Genomic DNA, 17,463 nt, shown 5'->3' with positions numbered 1-17,463 from the left:
GGCACCTGGATCCAGACTCTGAATCCGGCACCTGGATCCAGACTCTGAATCCGGCAACTGGATCCATACTCTGAATCCGGCACCTGGATCCATAATCTGAATCCGGCACCTGGATCCATACTCTGAATCCGGCACCTGGATCCACACTCTGAATCCGGCACATGGATCCACACTCTGAATCCGGCACATGGATCCACACTCTGAATCCGGCACATGGCTCCACACTCTGAATCCGGCACATGGATCCACACTCTGAATCCGGCACATGGATCCACACTCTGAATCCGGCACATGGATCCACACTCTGAATCCGGCACCTGGATCCACACTCTGAATCCGGCACCTGGATCCACACTCTGAATCCGGCACCTGGATCCACACTCTGAATCCGGCAGATGGATCCACACTCTGAATCCGGCACATGGATCCATACTCTGAATCCGGCACATGGATCCATACTCTGACTCCGGCACATGGATCCATACTCTGAATCCGGCACATGCGGCACATGGATCCATACTCTGAATCCGGCACCTGGATCCATACTCTGAATCCGGCACCTGGATCCATACTCTGAATCCAACACATGGATCCATACTCTGAATCCGGCACATGGATCCATACTCTGAATCCGGCACATGAATCCAGACTCTGAATCCGGCACATGTGGCACATGGATCCATACTCTGAATCCGGCACCTGGATCCATACTCTGAATCCATCACATGGATCCATAATCTGAATCCCGCACATGGATCCATACTCTGAATCCGGCACATGGATCCATACTCTGAATCCGGCACATGGATCCAGACTCTGAATCCGGCAAATGGATCCATACTCTGAATCCGGCAAATGGATCCATACTCTGAATCCGGCAAATGGATCCATACTCTGAATCCAACCAATGGATCCATACTCTTGATCCAGCACATGGATCCAGACTCTGGATCCGGCAAATGGATCCATACTCTGAATCCGACACATGGATCCATACTCTGAATTCGGCACATGGATCCAGACTCTGAATCCGGCACATGGATCCAGACTCTGAATCTGGCAGATGGATCCATACTCTGAATCTGGCAGATGGATCCATACTCTGAATCCGGCAGATGGATCCATACTCTGAATCCGGCAGATGGATCCATACTCTGAATCCGGCAGATGAATCCATGCTCTGAATCCGGCAGATTAATCCATACTCTGAATCGGCAGATGGATCCATGCTCTGAATCCAGCACCTGGATCCATACTCTGAATCCGGCACCTGGATCCATACTCTGAATCCAACACATGGATCCATACTCTGAATCCGGCACATGGATCCATACTCTGAATCCGGCACATGGATCCATACTCTGAATCCGGCACATGCGGCACATGGATCCATACTCTGAATCCATCACATGGATCCATACTCTGAATCCCGCACATGGATCCATACTCTGAATCCGGCACATGGATCCATACTCTGAATCCGGCACATGGATCCAGACTCTGAATCCGGCAAATGGATCCATACTCTGAATCCGGCAAATGGATCCATACTCTGAATCCGGCAAATGGATCCATACTCTGAATCCAACCAATGGATCCATACTCTTGATCCAGCACATGGATCCAGACTCTGGATCCGGCAAATGGATCCATACTCTGAATCCGACACATGGATCCATACTCTGAATTCGGCACATGGATCCAGACTCTGAATCCGGCACATGGATCCAGACTCTGAATCTGGCAGATGGATCCATACTCTGAATCTGGCAGATGGATCCATACTCTGAATCCGGCAGATGGTTCCATACTCTGAATCCGGCAGATGGATCCATACTCTGAATCCGGCAGATGAATCCATGCTCTGAATCCGGCAGATTAATCCATACTCTGAATCGGCAGATGGATCCATGCTCTGAATCCGGCACATGGATCTATACTCTGAATCCGGCACCTGGATCCATACTCTGAATCCGGCACCTGGATCCATACTCTGAATCCTGCACATGGATCCATACTCTGAATCCTGCACATGGATCCATACTCTGAATCCGGCACATGGATCCAGACTCAGAATCCGGCAAATGGATCCAGACTCTGAATCCGGAACATGGATCCATACTCTGAATCCAACACATGGATCCATACTCTGAATCCGGCAGATGGATCCATGCTCTGAATCCAGCAGATGGATGCATACTCTGAATCCGGCAGATGAATCCATGCTCTGAATCCGGCAGATGGATCCATGCTCTGAATCCGGCAGATGGATCCATGCTCTGAATCCGGCAGATGGATCCATGCTCTGAATCCGGCACCTGGATCCATGCTCTGAATCCGGCCCCTGGATCCATGCTCTGAATCCGGCACCTGGATCCATGCTCTGAATCCGGCACCTGGATCCATGTTCTTAATCCGGCACCTGGATCCATACTCTGAATCCGGCACATGGATCCATACTCTGAATCCGGCACCTGGATCCATACTCTGAATCCGGCACATGGATCCATACTCTGAATCCGGCACATGGATCCATGCTCTGAATCCGGCACATGGATCCAGACTCTGAATCCGGCACATGGATCCATGCTCTAAATCCGGCACATGGATCCAGACTCTGAATCCGGCACATGGATCCATACTCTGAATCCGGCACAGGGATCCAGACTCTGAATCCGGCACATGGATCCATACTCTGAATCCGGCACAGGGATCCATACTCTGAATCCGGCACAGGGATCCATACTCTGAATCCGGCACATGGATCCAGACTCTGAATCCGGCAAATGGATCCACACTCTGAATCCGGCACATGGATCCCGACTCTGAATACGGCACATGGATCCACACTCTGAATCCGGCACATGGATCCATACTCTGAATACGGCACATGGATCCATACTCTGAATCCGGCACCTGGATCCATACTCTGAATTCACCACATGGATCCATACTCTGAATCCGGCACATGCGGCACATGGATCCATACTCTGAATCCGGCACCTGGATCCATACTCTGAATCCGGCACCTGGATCCATACTCTTAAACCAACACATGGATCCATACTCTGAATCCGGCACATGGATCCATACTCTGAATCCGGCACATGGATCCATACTCTGAATCCAGCACATGGATCCAGACTCTGAATCCGGCAAATGGATCCATACTCTGAATCCGGCAAATGGATCCATACTCTGAATCCAGCACTTGGATCCAGGCTCTGAATCCGGCAAATGGATCCATACTCTGAATCCGGCAAATGGATCCATACTCTGAATCCAACCAATGGATCCATACTCTTGATCCAGCACATGGATCCAGACTCTGAATCCGGCAAATGGATCCAGACTCTGAATCCGGGAAATGGATCCATACTCTGAATCTGGCAGATGGATCCATACTCTGAATCCGGCAGATGGATCCATACTCTGAATCCGGCACATGGATCCATACTCTGAATCCAGCAGATGAATCCATGCTGTGAATCCAGCAGATTGATTCATACTCTGAATCCGGCAGATGGATCCATGCTCTGAATCCGGCACATGGATCCATACTCTGAATCCGGCACCTAGATCCATACTCTGAATCCTGCACATGGATCCATACTCTGAATCCTGCACATGGATCCATACTCTGAATCCTGCACATGGATCCATACTCTGAATCCTGCACATGGATCCATACTCTGATTCCGGCACATGGATCCATACTCTGAATCCGGCACATGGATCCAGACTCTGAATCCGGCACATGGATCCAGACTCTGAATCCGGCACAGGGATCCAGACTCTGAATCCGGCACAGGGATCCAGACTCTGAATCCGGCACAGGGATCCATACTCTGAATCCGGCACAGGGATCCAGACTCTGAATCCGGCACATGGATCCAGACTCTGAATCCGCAACATGGATCCATACTCTGAATCCAACACATGGATCCATACTCTGAATCCGGCAGATGGATCCATACTCTGAATCCGGCAGATGGATCCATGCTCTGAATCCGGCAGATTAATCCATGCTCTGAATCCGGCAGATGGATCCATGCTCTGAATCCGGCACCTGGATCCATGCTCTGAATCCGGCACCTGGATCCATACTCTGAATCCGGCACATGGATCCATACTCTGAATCCGGCACATGGATCCATACTCTGAATCCGGCACATGGATCCATACTCTGAATCCGGCACATGGATCCAGACTCTGAATCCAGCACATGGAGCCATACTCTGAATCCGGCATACGGATCCATACTCTGAATCCGGCACATGGATCCAGACTCTGAATCCGGCAGAGGGATCCATACTCTGAATCCGGCACAGGGATCTATACTCTGAATCCGGCACAGGGATCCAGACTCTGAATCCGGCACATGGATCCAGATTCTGAATCCGCAACATGGATCCATACTCTGAATCCAACACATGGATCCGTACTCTGAATCCAGAAGATGGATCCATACTCTGAAACCGGCAGATGGATCCATATTCTGAATCCGGCAGATGGATGCATACTCTGAGTCCGGCAGATGGATGCATACTCTGAATCCGGCAGATGGATCCATGCTCTGAATCCGGCAGATTAATCCATGCTCTGAATCCGGCAGATTAAGCCATGCTCTGAATCCGGCAGATGGATCCATGCTCTGAATCCGGCACCTGGATCCATGCTCTGAATCCGGCACCTGGATCCATACTCTTAATCCGGCACCTGGATCCATACTCTGAATCCGGCACATGGATCCATACTCTGAATCCGGCACATGGATGCATACTCTGAATCTGGCACATGGATCCATACTCTGAATCCGGCACATGGAGCCAGACTCTGAATCCGGCACATGGAGCCAGACTCTGAATCCGGCATACGGATCCATATTCTGAATCCGCCACATGGATCCATACTCTGAATCCGGCACATGGATCCATACTCTGAATCCGGCACATGGATCCATACTCTGAATCCAGAACATGGATCCATACTCTGAATCCGGCACATGGATCCATACTCTGAATCCGGCACATGGATCCATACTCTGAATCCGGCACATGGATCCATACTCTGAATCCGTCACATGGATCCATACTCTGAATCCGGCACATGCGGCACATGGATCCATACTCTGAATCCGGCACCTGGATCCATACTCTGAATCCGGCATACGGATCCATACTCTGAATCCGGCACATGGATCCATACTCTGAATCCGGCACATGGATCCATACTCTGAATCCGGCACATGGATCCATACTCTGAATCCGGCACATGGATCCATACTCTGAATCCGGCACATGGCACACTAAAAGAGGTCCGTACAAACCACCTGCGATCCAATACATGCTGAAATAAATCAGGACAAGTTGTGTTAACATCTGCATTGGGCACTCCCTTGATTACAAGACGTGTTGAAGGAATGCAGAGCAGCATTCACCCTCCCCCCCCCATTGCAATGCACACAACACTCCAACATTGGGGCTAATCTTTCCCCTAGAGTAAGTACATGTCAGTGCGGCATTCTTAAAGCAGCACATTCTCTCCTCTGGTCTGCTGACAACAACTGAAACCAGAGGGAGGTCATCCTGTTGGCTTGCATGATGCTTGCTGTGTCAGGGCACAATCACTGGGTTGTCCAATCAACACCAATAAAGGGCTGGACGTCACAGCTGCCCCAAACCATGCAGACAGCTGCTGTTCCAACAGAGTGCATTCTACCATGCTTAATTTCACCACACTTTGGAGATTTGCACTTTTAAGGCTCAAACTGATCTTTGTGGTAAAAGAAATTGAACAGATCCATGTTTACAACACTTCACATGTCAATTATGCCGTGTGTGTGTGGTAAAAATACTGTTTTGTCTGACACTACACACGATTTAGCGCTACCCTACAGATTTAGCGGTGCATTCAGTAATGAACTCTGGGAACACTTTCAAGAACACTACAAGATCCCAAGAGGAGGCTAGGGCCTTGTAGAGAAGCTAGGACCCTATCTAAGGCTAGGAGTGCAGCAGTGATGCTAGCCCCTCAGCAGGGATGCTAGGCCCCTATGTAAAAGGTTGGACTATAAGGCTAGGAGTGCAGCAGTGATGCTAGCCCCTCAGCAGGGAGGCAGGCCCCTATGTAAAAGGTTGGACTTTAGGGCTAGGAGTGCAGCAGTGATGCTAGCCCCCTATGTAAAGGCTTGGACTATAAGGCTAGGAGTGCAGTAGTGATGCTAGCCCCTCAGCAGGGAGGCTAGGCCCCTATGCAAAGGCTTGGACTATAGGCCTAGGAGGGCAGCAGTGATGCTAGCCCCTTGGCAGGGAGGCTAGGCCCCTATGTAAAGGCTTGGACTATAGGCCTAGGAGTGCAGCAGTGATGCTAGCCCCTCAGCAGGGAGGCTAGGCCCCTATGTAAAGGCTTGGACTATAGGGCTAGGAGTGCAGCAGTGATGCTAGCCCCTCGGCAGGGAAGCAGGCCCCTATGTAAAGGCTTGGACTATAAGGCTAGGAGTGCAGTAGTGATGCTAGCCCCTCAGCAGGGAGGCTAGGCCCCTATGTTAAGGCTTGGACTATAGGCCTAGGAGGGCAGCAGTGATGCTAGCCCCTCGGCAGGGAGGAAGGCCCCTATGTAAAGGCTTGGACTATAGGCCTAGGAGTGCAGCAGTGATGCTAGCCCCTCAGCAGGGAGGCAGGCCCCTATGTAAAAGGTTGGACTTTAGGGCTAGGAGTGCAGCAGTGATGCTAGCCCCCTATGTAAAGGCTTGGACTATAGGCCTAGAAGTGCAGCAGTGATGCTAGCCCCTCAGCAGGGAGGCTAGGCCCCTATGTAAAGGCTTGGACTATCGGGCTAGGAGTGCAGCAGTGATGCTAGCCCCTCAGCAGGGAGTCTAGGCCCCTATGTAAAGGCTTGGACTATAGGGCTAGGAGTGCAGCAGTGATGCCAGCCCCTCAGCAGGGAGGCAGGCCCCTATGTAAAGGCTTCGACTATAAAGCTAGGAGTGCTGAAGTGATGCTAGCCACGTGGCAGGGAGGCTATGCCCCTATGTAAAGGCTTGGACTATAAGGCTAGGAGTGCAGCAGTGATGCTAGCCCCTCAGCAGGGAGGCTAGGCCCCTATGTAAAAGGTTGGACTATAGGGCTAGGAGTGCAGCAGTGATGCTAGCCCCTCAGCAGGGAGGCTAGGCCCCTATGTAAAGGCTTGGACTATAAGGCTAGGAGTGCAGCAGTGATGCTAGCCCCTCGGCAGGGAGGCTAGGCCCCTATGTAAAGGCTTGGACTATAAGGCTAGGAGTGCAGCAGTGATGCTAGCCCCTCGGCAGGGAGGCAGGCCCCTATGTAAAGGTTTGGACTATAAGGCTAGGAGTGCAGCAGTGATGCTAGCCCCTCGGCAGGGAGGCAGGCCCCTATGTAAAGGCTTGGACTATAAGGCTAGGAGTGCAGCAGTGATGCTAGCCCCTCGGCAGGGAGGCTAGGCCCCTATGTAAAGGCTTGGACTATAAGGCTAGGAGTGCAGCAGTGATGCTAGCCCCTCAGCAGGGAGTCTAGGCCCCTATGTAAAGGCTAGGCCCGTATGTAAAGGCTTGGACTATAAGGCTAGGAGTGAAGAAGTGATTCTAGCCCCTCGGCAGGGAGGCAGGCCCCTATGTAAAGGCTTGGACTATAAGGCTAGGAGTGCTGAAGTGATGCTAGCCACGTGGCAGGGAGGCTATGCCCCTATGTAAAGGCTTGGACTATAAGGCTAGGAGTGCAGCAGTGATGCTAGCCCCTCAGCAGGGAGGCTAGGCCCCTATGTAAAGGCTTGGACTCTATGAAGAGTCTAAGTCCTGTAGACAGGGAAGCTAGGCTCCTATGAAGATGCTACGTCCAGTAGAGAGGCCAGGACCCTATTGTAGGAGGCTGGCCTGGCTTGTAGTGGGTACCAAGGGGTACTTACACTCTGTACCAGGTCCAGTTATCCCTTATTAGTGTAGAAGAGGTGTTTCTAGCAGCTTAGGCTGACAGAAGGTAGCTATAGCAGAGCAGCTTAGGCTGAACTAGGAGACATGCAAAGCTCCTACTATACCACTGGTGTCATATGCACAATATCATAAGAAAACACAATACACAGATATACTAAAAATAAAGGTACTTTATTTTTATGACAATATGCCAAAAGTATCTCAGTCGGTACCCTCAGTATGAGAATGCCAAATATACACAAGATATATGTACACAATACCAAAAATATGCAGTAATAGCAAAAGGAAGTAATGCAAGCAGTGTAAAGTTACAACAGATTGCAATAGGAGCACATAGGTATAGGGGCAACACAAACTATATACTCCAAAAGTGGAATGCGAACCACGAATGGACCCCAACCCTATGTGAGCTTGTAGAGGGTGCCTGGGACTGTAAGAAAACAGTGAGGGTTAGAAAAATAGCCCACCCCAAGACCCTGTAAGGTAGGTGTAAAGTGCACCTACAACCCCCAGAGAACACAGAAGTTGTGATGGGGGATTCTGCAAGGAAAACCAACACCAGCAAAGCAACAACAGTGGATTTCCGGACCTGAGTGCCTGTAAGACAAGGGGACCCAGTCCAAGAGTCGCGACAGTGTTGAGAGTGGGCAGATGCACAGGAAATGCCAGCTGAGAAGCTTTGTGTTCTCCAAGAACGAAGAGGACTAGGAACTTCCCCTTTGGAGGATGAATGTCCCATATCGTGAAGAAGCTTGCAGAGGTGTTCCCACGCAGAAAGACCGCAAACAAGCCTTGCTAGCTGCAAGGGTTGCGGTTAGGGTTTTTGGATGCTGCTGTGGCCCAGGAGGGATCAGGATGTCGCCACTTGGATGAGGAGACAGAGGGGGCGCCCAACAAGTCAGGGAGCCCTCACAGAAGCAGGCAGCACCCGCAGAAGTACCGGAACAGGCACTTAGAAGAGGAGTAAACCGGAGTCCACCCGAAGTCAGAAAAGGAAGTCCCACGACGCCGGAGGACAACTCGGAAGGTTGCTGAGTTCCAGGGACCACGCTCGTCATGCTGAGAGGGGACCCAGAGGACCGGTGATGCAGTCTTTTGTTGCCTGCGGTTGCAGGGGGAAGATTCTGTCGACCCACTGGAGATTTCTTCAGAGCTCCTGGTGCAAGGAGGCAGGCTACCCCCAGAGCATGCACCACCAGGAAACAGGCGAGAAAGCCGGCAGGATGAAGCGATACAAGGTTGCAGTAGTCGTCTTTGCTACTTTGTTGCGGTTTTGCAGGCGTCCTGAGCAGTCAGCGGTCGATCCTTTGGCAGAAGGTGAAGAGGGATATGCAGAGGAACTCTGGTGAGCTCTTGCATTCGGTATCTGAAGAATTCCCCAAAGCAGAGACCCTAAATAGCCAGAAAAGGAGGTTTGGCTACCTAGGAAGGAGGATAGGCTAGTAAGAAAGGTAGGAGCCTATCAGAAGGAGTCTCTGATGTCACATGCTGGCCCTGGCCACTCAGAGCAGTCCAGTGTGCCAGCACACCTCTGAATCCAAGATGGCAGAGGTCTGGAGCACGCTGGAGGAGCTCTGTGCACCTCCCCTGGGAGGTGCAGGTCAGGGGAGTGGTCACTCCCCTTTCCTTTGTCCAGTTTCGCGCCAGAGCAGGGCTGGGGGATCCCTGAACCGGTGTAGACTGGCTTATGCAGAGATGGGCACCATCTGTGCCCATCAAAGCATTTCCAGAGGCTGGGGGAGGCTTCTCCTCCCCAGCCCTGACACCTATTTCCAAAGGGAGAGGGTGTAACACCCTCTCTCTGAGGAAGTCCTTTGTTCTGCCTTCCTGGGCCAGGCCTGGCTGGACCCCAGGAGGGCAGAAACCTGTCTGAGGGGTTGGCAGCAGCTGCAGAGAAACCCCGGGAAAGGCAGTTTGGCAGTACCCGGGTTCTGTGCTAGAGACTCGGGGGATCATGGGATTGTCTCACAAATGCCAGGATGGCATTGGGGGGGGGGGGGCAATTCCATGATCTTAGACATGTTACATGGCCATATTCGGAGTTACCATTGTGAAGCTATACATAGGTAGTGACCTATGTATAGTGCACACATGTAATGGTGTCCCCGCATTTACAAAGTCCGGGGAATTTGCCCTGAACGATGTGGGGGCACCTTGGCTAGTGCCAGGGTGCCCACACACTAAGTAACTTTGCACCCAACCTTCACCAGGTGAAGGTTAGACATATAGGTGACTTATAAGTTACTTAAGTGCAGTGGTAAATGGCTGTGAAATAACGTGGACGTTATTTCACTCAGGCTGCAGTGGCAGGCCTTGTAAGAATTGTCAGAGCTCCCTATGGGTGGCAAAAGAAATGCAGCAGCCCATAGGGATCTCCTGGAACCCCAATACCCTTGGTACCTCAGTACCATATACTAGGGAATTATAAGGGTGTTCCAGTATCCCAATGTGAATTGGTAAAATTGGTCACTAGCCTGTTAGTGACAATTTGTAAAGCAGAGAGAGCATAACCACTGAGGTTCTGGTTAGCAGAGCCTCAGTGAGCCAGTTAGGCATCACACAGGGAACACATACATATAGGCCACAAACTTATGAGCACTGGGGTCCTGGCTAGCAGGGTCCCAGTGACACATAACAAACATACTGACAACATAGGGTTTTCACTGTGAGCACTGGGCCCTGGCTAGCAGGATCCCAGTGAGACAGTGAAAACACCCTGACATACACTCACAAACAGGCCAAAAGTGGGGGTAACAAGGCTAGAAAGAGGCTACTTTCTCACACCTATCTAAAGGCTAGGAGTGCAGCAGTGATGCTAGCCCCTCGGCAGGTGGTTAGGCCCCGGTAGGGAAGCTAGGCTCCTATGAAGAGGCTAGGCCCTGTAGCGATGATAGCCACTCCTCCCCCTGCAGGGAGGGAGGCCCCTATGTAAAGGCTAGGACTCCATGAAGAGGCTAGGCCCTGTAAACAGGGAGGCTAGGCTCCTATCAAGAGGCTATGTCCAGTAGAGAGGCTAGGACCCTATCTAAAGGCTAGGAGTGTAGTAGTGATGCTAGCCCCTCTGCAGGAGGCTAGGACCCTATGAAGAGGCTAGCACCCTGTAGGGAAGCTAGGGCCCTATCCAAAGACTAGGAGTGCAGCAGTGATGCTAGCCCCTCGGCAGGGAGGCTAGACCCCTATGTAAAGGCTTGGACTCTATGAAGAGGCTAAGTCCTGTAGACAGGGAAGCTAGGACCCTATCTAAGGCTAGGAGTGCTTTAGTGATGCTAGCCCCTCAGCAGGGAGGCTAGGCCCCTATGTAAAGGCTTGGACTATAGGGCTAGGAGTGCAGCAGTGATGCTAGCCCCTCAGCAGGGAGGCAGGCCCCTATGTAAAGGCTTGGACTATAGGCCTAGGAGTGCTGAAGTGATGCTAGCCCCTCAGCAGGGAGGCTAGGCCCCTATGTAAAGGCTTGGACTATAGGCCTAGGAGTGCAGCAGTGATGCTAGCCCCTCAGCAGGGATGCTAGGCCCCTATGTAAAGGCTTGGACTATAGGGCTAGGGGTGCAGTAGTGATGCTAGCCCCTCTGCAGGAGGCAGGCCCCTATGTAAAGGCTTGGACTATAAGGCTAGGAGGGCAGCAGTGATGCTAGCCCCTCAGCAGGGAGGCTAGGCCCCTATGTAAAGGCTTGGACTATAGGGCTAGGAGTGCAGCAGTGATGCTAGCCCCTCTACAGGAGGCTAGGCCCCTATGTAAAGGCTTGGACTATAAGGCTAGGAGTGCAGCCGTGATGCTAGCCCCTCGGCAGGGAGTCTAGGCCCCTATGTAAAGGCTTGGACTATAGGGCTAGGAGTGCAGCAGTGATGCCAGCCCCTCAGCAGGGAGGCTAGGCCCCTATGTAAAGGCTTGGACTATAGGCCTAGGAGTGCAGCAGTGATGCTAGCCCCTCTGCAGGAGGCAGGCCCCTATGTAAAGGCTTGGACTATAGGGCTAGGAGTGCAGCAGTGATGCTAGCCCCTCGGCAGGGAGGCAGGCCCCTATGTAAAGGCTTGGACTGTAAGGCTAGGAGTGCAGCAGTGATGCTAGCCCCTCAGCAGGGAGGCTAGGCCCCTATGTAAAGGCTTGGACTATAGGGCTAGGAGTGCAGCAGTGATGCTACCACTCTGCAGGAGGCTAGGCCCCTATGTAAAGGCTTGGACTATAAGGCTAGGAGTGCAGCAGTGATGCCAGCCCCTCAGCAGGGAGGCTAGGACCCTATGTAAAGGCTTGGACTATAGGGCTAGGAGTGCAGCGGTGATGCTAGCCCCTCGGCAGGGAGGCTAGGCCCCTATGTAAAGGCTTGGACTATAAGGCTAGGGGTGCAGTAGTGATGCTAGCCCCTCAGCAGGGAGGCTAGGCCCCTATGTAAAGGCTTGGACTATAGGGCTAGGAGTGCAGAAGGGATGCCAGCCCCTCAGCAGGGAGTCTAGGCCCCTATGTAAAGGCTTGGACTATAGGGCTAGGAGTGCAGCAGTGATGCCAGCCCCTCTACAGGAGGCTAGGCCCCTATGTAAAGGCTTGGACTCTATGAAGAGGCTAAGTCCTGTAGACAGGGAAGCTAGGACCCTATCTAAGGCTAGGAGTGCTTTAGTGATGCTAGACCCTCTGCAGGAGGCTAGGCCCCTATGTAAAGGTATGCCAGGTGCGTAACATAAGCCCCAGCAGCCCCCGCGCTGCAGGTGTCCCCGAGGACCCCTCAGCAGAAGTGGTAGGTGGTGCGCCAGGGAGGGGTGCAACAGTAACTAGCATTTGGTGAGATTCAGGGCTTGGAAACTGAATGATGAGTGGGTTCTTGTGGCCAAATAAAAAAACAGCACATTTGGGCCCAGGAAACTAGCACCGCTGAAGGCTGACGAAAATGGATGTTGGGTCAAGTGAAAATCCCAATTAGGCTGACCGGTGTGGTTCAATGTTTTGGTATTCAAACAAGTTTTGCACGGGGTCAGGGAGGACAGGAAGGAGTCACCGGACATCGATAGATCCCTCGAGATAAAGGCCTCTACAGAGCATGGATCACACATAAAGGAAAACATAAGTCTGTTGAACTCGCCCACACTGAACATAGAATAGGTGTTTCTGCAGTAGTCATTATGCACGTGAAATCTACATGAGACACGTAAAATGTAATACGAAAGGAACATGGGATGTTTGTGCAAGTCTGGCCATCCCTTTCACAGTCCCTGCTAGCGTGTGAAGCGTACTGGCCACTAGCAGAAGGGACCACAAAACAGCACGGGCCACGAAACACAAGAAAGAGCAAACACACGCGGCAGAGACACTCACATTCAGAAGGCAGGTGCGGGAAACTCTTCCTGAGGCAGAGGGGTCTTTCACAGCCACTGAAAGAGGAGGCCGGGACACCTGCCAGGAGCTCAGTCCTAAACCAGAAGAACGCATTACATGATCTGGGGATAAATAACGCCTTTGATGTGATAAAGAAACATTACGACTTGGGTTGACCTTCATGGGTTTCAGCCATCATGCGTAGAGATGCTGCAAGGTGGGTCTTGCTAGACACGCGAATACTAATGAGTGTTGTTGATCACTTCTTTTTACATTTCCGTCCTCGCAGGCCTCAGTCATATGGAAATTATCACCTACGACCCCGCGAATCCAAGACAAATGGCTACCTAACCGGACTGCAAATTCACCAGCGCTTTTTTCCCACTGCGTTATGCAAATGCTCTTTGGAGTGGACTGTTTGAGAGTGGTTTCCATGGAGACCAAGTGATGGAGGCTTGGAGGACATCCGCCAGCTATTTGGGTAATTGCAACACGTCCTAAGTCCAACTGGGAAGAAAGCGGCGGAGCGCCCCGGAGCAGAGACCCTCAAGTGCTTCAGCGGTAACCAGGAAACTCGGGGGTGCACACACGACCCCCCTCTGAGATCCTTTGGCAGCCCCTCAATTATTATACTGACATTTCAGGATCCCATGGTATTTTTATTGTGTACTCCAGGAGCATTGTGTTTCTTGCTTTTGAGCCATCCACGAGGTTTCTGAGACAGGACCCAGTGAAAGGGGGCCTTTTGCTCTTGTCTGTTGCAAATGCTGTGAAATTAAAAGTAAAAAGAAATTGTTAAGGGCTAACTTTGTGGCCACGACGTACACTCAGGAAACTAACGACATTAAGTCCAGAAAGTAGTTACATTCACACAATAAAGTCACTTATAGGCTGTCGGGTGTGTGGTTCATTTTATTAGCAATGAAGCAAAACTTTTAGAAACATAATCAGGTTAGGTTGGGAGATAAGTGAGTAAAAGTAGTGTTTATCCACCGAATGAGTGAACCATTGCAACAGCACAGAGGACTGGAAGAAGCCGACATTGTTCACGACGGTGCTCACAGCTGCAGCTCGAGTGGGTTCCTCCTTTCTAATAATGTGTATTACTATCAGGTCATATCTCTAATTCAGAGGTTCTCTTTCCACGAGGGCCTTATGAATCTCTGCAGTACGGAGTTTCTAACAAGTCAGAGCGTGGGGTGATCACTCAAAGTCACGACCCTGTGAGTTTACACAATCCTTTCCAATGTTGTTTCCCATCTCAGGCAAAGAACTATTGCTGCAGAAAAAAATACGGGATTAAATATTCAAATCAAGGGGAATATTTATTCTATACCCCATTTTGTCAGAATTTAAAGGGGACTGCATTTCACCACAGGCAACAACATCCACCCTTTGTAGAGAAACGCGAATAACAAAGGTAGTTTCAGTTGCGGAGTAGATAAGATGAACACACATGACAATCTTCACATTGTGTACATTTGCAGTAGAGAACCCTGGGATTGTTCTGCAGCTCTAAAAAGCTGGACATCTTTGCAAATTGTACAACCTTAAAGTCGGGTAGCAGTCGGGGCACAGTGTTGCACTGGGCATGCTTGCCCTTCTACCAGTATTTCACCTTCACTGTGCTCACTACCAGCTCTCAGTCATAGCTCTAGTGCCTAGAGGCCACCCCAAGCTGTGCAGAATCAGGTCATGCGGATCGTGCAAAGCGCTCACCTGCACAGGTGCCCAACACTGAGTGCAACATTGGATCCTCATCAGCATATATCTGGGCTGAACATGAAACAAGATCCTGGATGCAGTCACCACAAAGGTTGTGTGTCATTTGTAACATATTTATTTGCGTGCAGGTGTTAGTCAGTCAGTATTATCTGCAATCTAAACAAAAAGATTCAATCCAGTTGCCTCAACAAAACAGAGGTCAAAGATCAAATCTGTTGACGTGAACAAGCATAAATAACCCTTTTTTTTTTTTTTTTTAATGAATCAACACCTTGTTAACCCCAGGGTGCCTGTACAGTGCATGGATATTAAACCTTCCAGAGAGATTTACAAACGTGACTTGCGGAAAAGAGCACACACACATGTATATTTTACTAAGACATCTCAGTGTTAAAAAGTATCTTGTTTAACAAAAAGGTTAAACACAAAAACGTGGATAATTTTGACACCAGTATCATCCATCGTGGCAAGGTCTTCCTCAGGAGCAGAAACGTTTGGGGGCTGTGAAAGGAAATAAAAAAATATTTAGTCATCAGTTAAATACAATATATCTGAATACAATCAATAGTTTATTACTAAGCTCATCGTAGCAGGATCTCTCACTACTACGGAACACCGCCCAGAGTTAGGGTGCCCTCTAATCGGGTGAAGGTGTCTCACGCGAATATCTGCCCCAGCATTAGAACTAGTCAGGGCCACTGGAATTATGTGATTCTGCATCCGCAACATTTTTCACACAATTATGGATTTGCCACATAATCCATTACCTGCTCCATAATTTGAAGATTTTAACAAAAAAATCTTTCTAGTTTAAGCGGATCATAAGTTACTAAGAATGCAGCGTTGCGTGTTGCTGTGCGTGGGAAGCACTTCATCTCTCAGCTGCCTCAAGGTGTATTTTGGTGGTAAGCTTTTGTCCATACAGTGTTAACGTGCAAAAATGACAAAATAATGAACTGATATGATCATAAAATGTGCAGCATTATGCCGCATAATTTGCACTTTCTTTCCACATAATTTAGTAAAACGGTGCGCATACTTTAGTCCTCCCTTGCCGCATAATTCCAGTGACTCTGGTATTGGTCTGCGTTTAGTAAAGACACTATGACAAAGCACAAATTCTCCACCTAATGTACAAAAAATTAAATGATGCACATGAGGGTTTCATCCAGTATAATTTTTTTGCTGCAGCTCCTATAAAAGTCCCTCCGGATGTAAAATTCTATATGCATTTAAGATGCTGAAAAGCCATATGTGCATCAAAGTGCAGAGGATCTACAGTCATCCTCTTCGAAAGAGCTATAATGTGAGACGTGTCCTGGTTCACCAAGATGTGTCGTGCAACAGAAGTTCTGCAACAGCAATAGAAGGCCAGGGGGTCTTTCGGATACTACATCTGTACTTTGGGGGGGTGATGGGTGAACAACGGAGGAGCCGATTAGTGGGGGTGGGGAAAGCAACAAGGAGTGAGGTGGAGGGTTGAATAAAAATAAAGCTGGGTTGGAGAGAGAAGGAATTGAGGAGAAATTCAGCAGATGAAGGACAGAGGAACTTGTGGTATGGGGTGTGGATCTGACAGTGGAAAGAAGCACACAAGGGCGAGAGCAACACGGAGCACGTAAGCAGCTACTCGGCGCGATGAGAAGCACACACGGGGCAAAGCTGGCATCCCGATGCACTCTCGTGGGGCGCTGAACGAAAAAGATAAAGCGTTCTCTAAAAGCGAGCAGGGGAAGGATATAAATCAGCCAATCAAAAGCATAGCAAAGAGGTCATGCTCGCAGGAAGAACAAAGAAGGGGAGGGCCAAACACGATGGACAAGGAAAGTCATCAACAAATACGAATCAAGAAAATGAGTGATCATAAAACCAACCAATGGGTGTTACCTCCACTGTAAGCTTTTGGTACGGTCCACAAGAGGTCTTTGACAGAGAGCTACCCACAGTAAGCTTTTGGTATGGTCCACAAGAGGTCTTTGACAGAGTTACCTCCACTGTAAGCTTTTGGTATGGTCCACAAGAGGTCTTTGACAGAGAGTTACCTCCACTATAAGCTTTTGGGACGGTCCACAAGAGGTCTTTGACAGAGAGCTACCCACAGTAAGCTTTTGGTATGGTCCACAAGAGGTCTTTGACAGAGTTACCTCCACTGTAAGCTTTTGGTATGGTCCACAAGAGGTCTTTGACAGAGTTACCTCCACTGTAAGCTTTTGGTATGGTCCACAAGAGGTCTTTGACAGAGTTACCTCCACTGTAAGCTTTTGCTATGGGCCACATGAAGTATTTGACAGAGACCTACCCACTGTACATTTTTGGTATGGTGCACACAAAGTCTTTGACAGAGTGTTACCCACTGACAGCTTTAGGTATGGTCCAGAGGAGGTCTTTGGCAGATCGCTACCCACTGTAGGCTTATGTTATGGTCCACACAAGGTTATTAAGAGAGCGCTACCCACTATAAGCTTTTGGTATGATCCAAACGAGGTAT

At 50.1% G+C, this 17,463-nt stretch overlaps 1 protein-coding gene across 1 annotated transcript in view; it reads left to right on the top strand.

Annotated features, from left to right (window-relative positions):
* Positions 1 to 14,145, top strand: part of LOC138258841 (mitogen-activated protein kinase 14A-like) — a 157,936-nt gene extending 143,791 nt beyond the window's left edge. The window contains exon 12 of the mRNA XM_069206117.1: positions 13,540 to 14,145. Within this exon, the coding sequence (XP_069062218.1) occupies positions 13,540 to 13,601 (62 nt within the window). The 3' untranslated portion in view covers positions 13,602 to 14,145. The remainder of the gene's footprint in view (positions 1 to 13,539) is intronic.
* Positions 14,146 to 17,463: the final 3,318 nt, after the last annotated feature.

Source organism: Pleurodeles waltl, chromosome 9, assembly GCF_031143425.1.
Source record: "Pleurodeles waltl isolate 20211129_DDA chromosome 9, aPleWal1.hap1.20221129, whole genome shotgun sequence".
Classification (NCBI taxonomy): Eukaryota; Metazoa; Chordata; class Amphibia; order Caudata; family Salamandridae; genus Pleurodeles; species Pleurodeles waltl.
The sequence above is the reverse complement of the archived record's forward strand: the minus strand, read 5'-3'. Positions and strand labels throughout refer to the sequence as shown.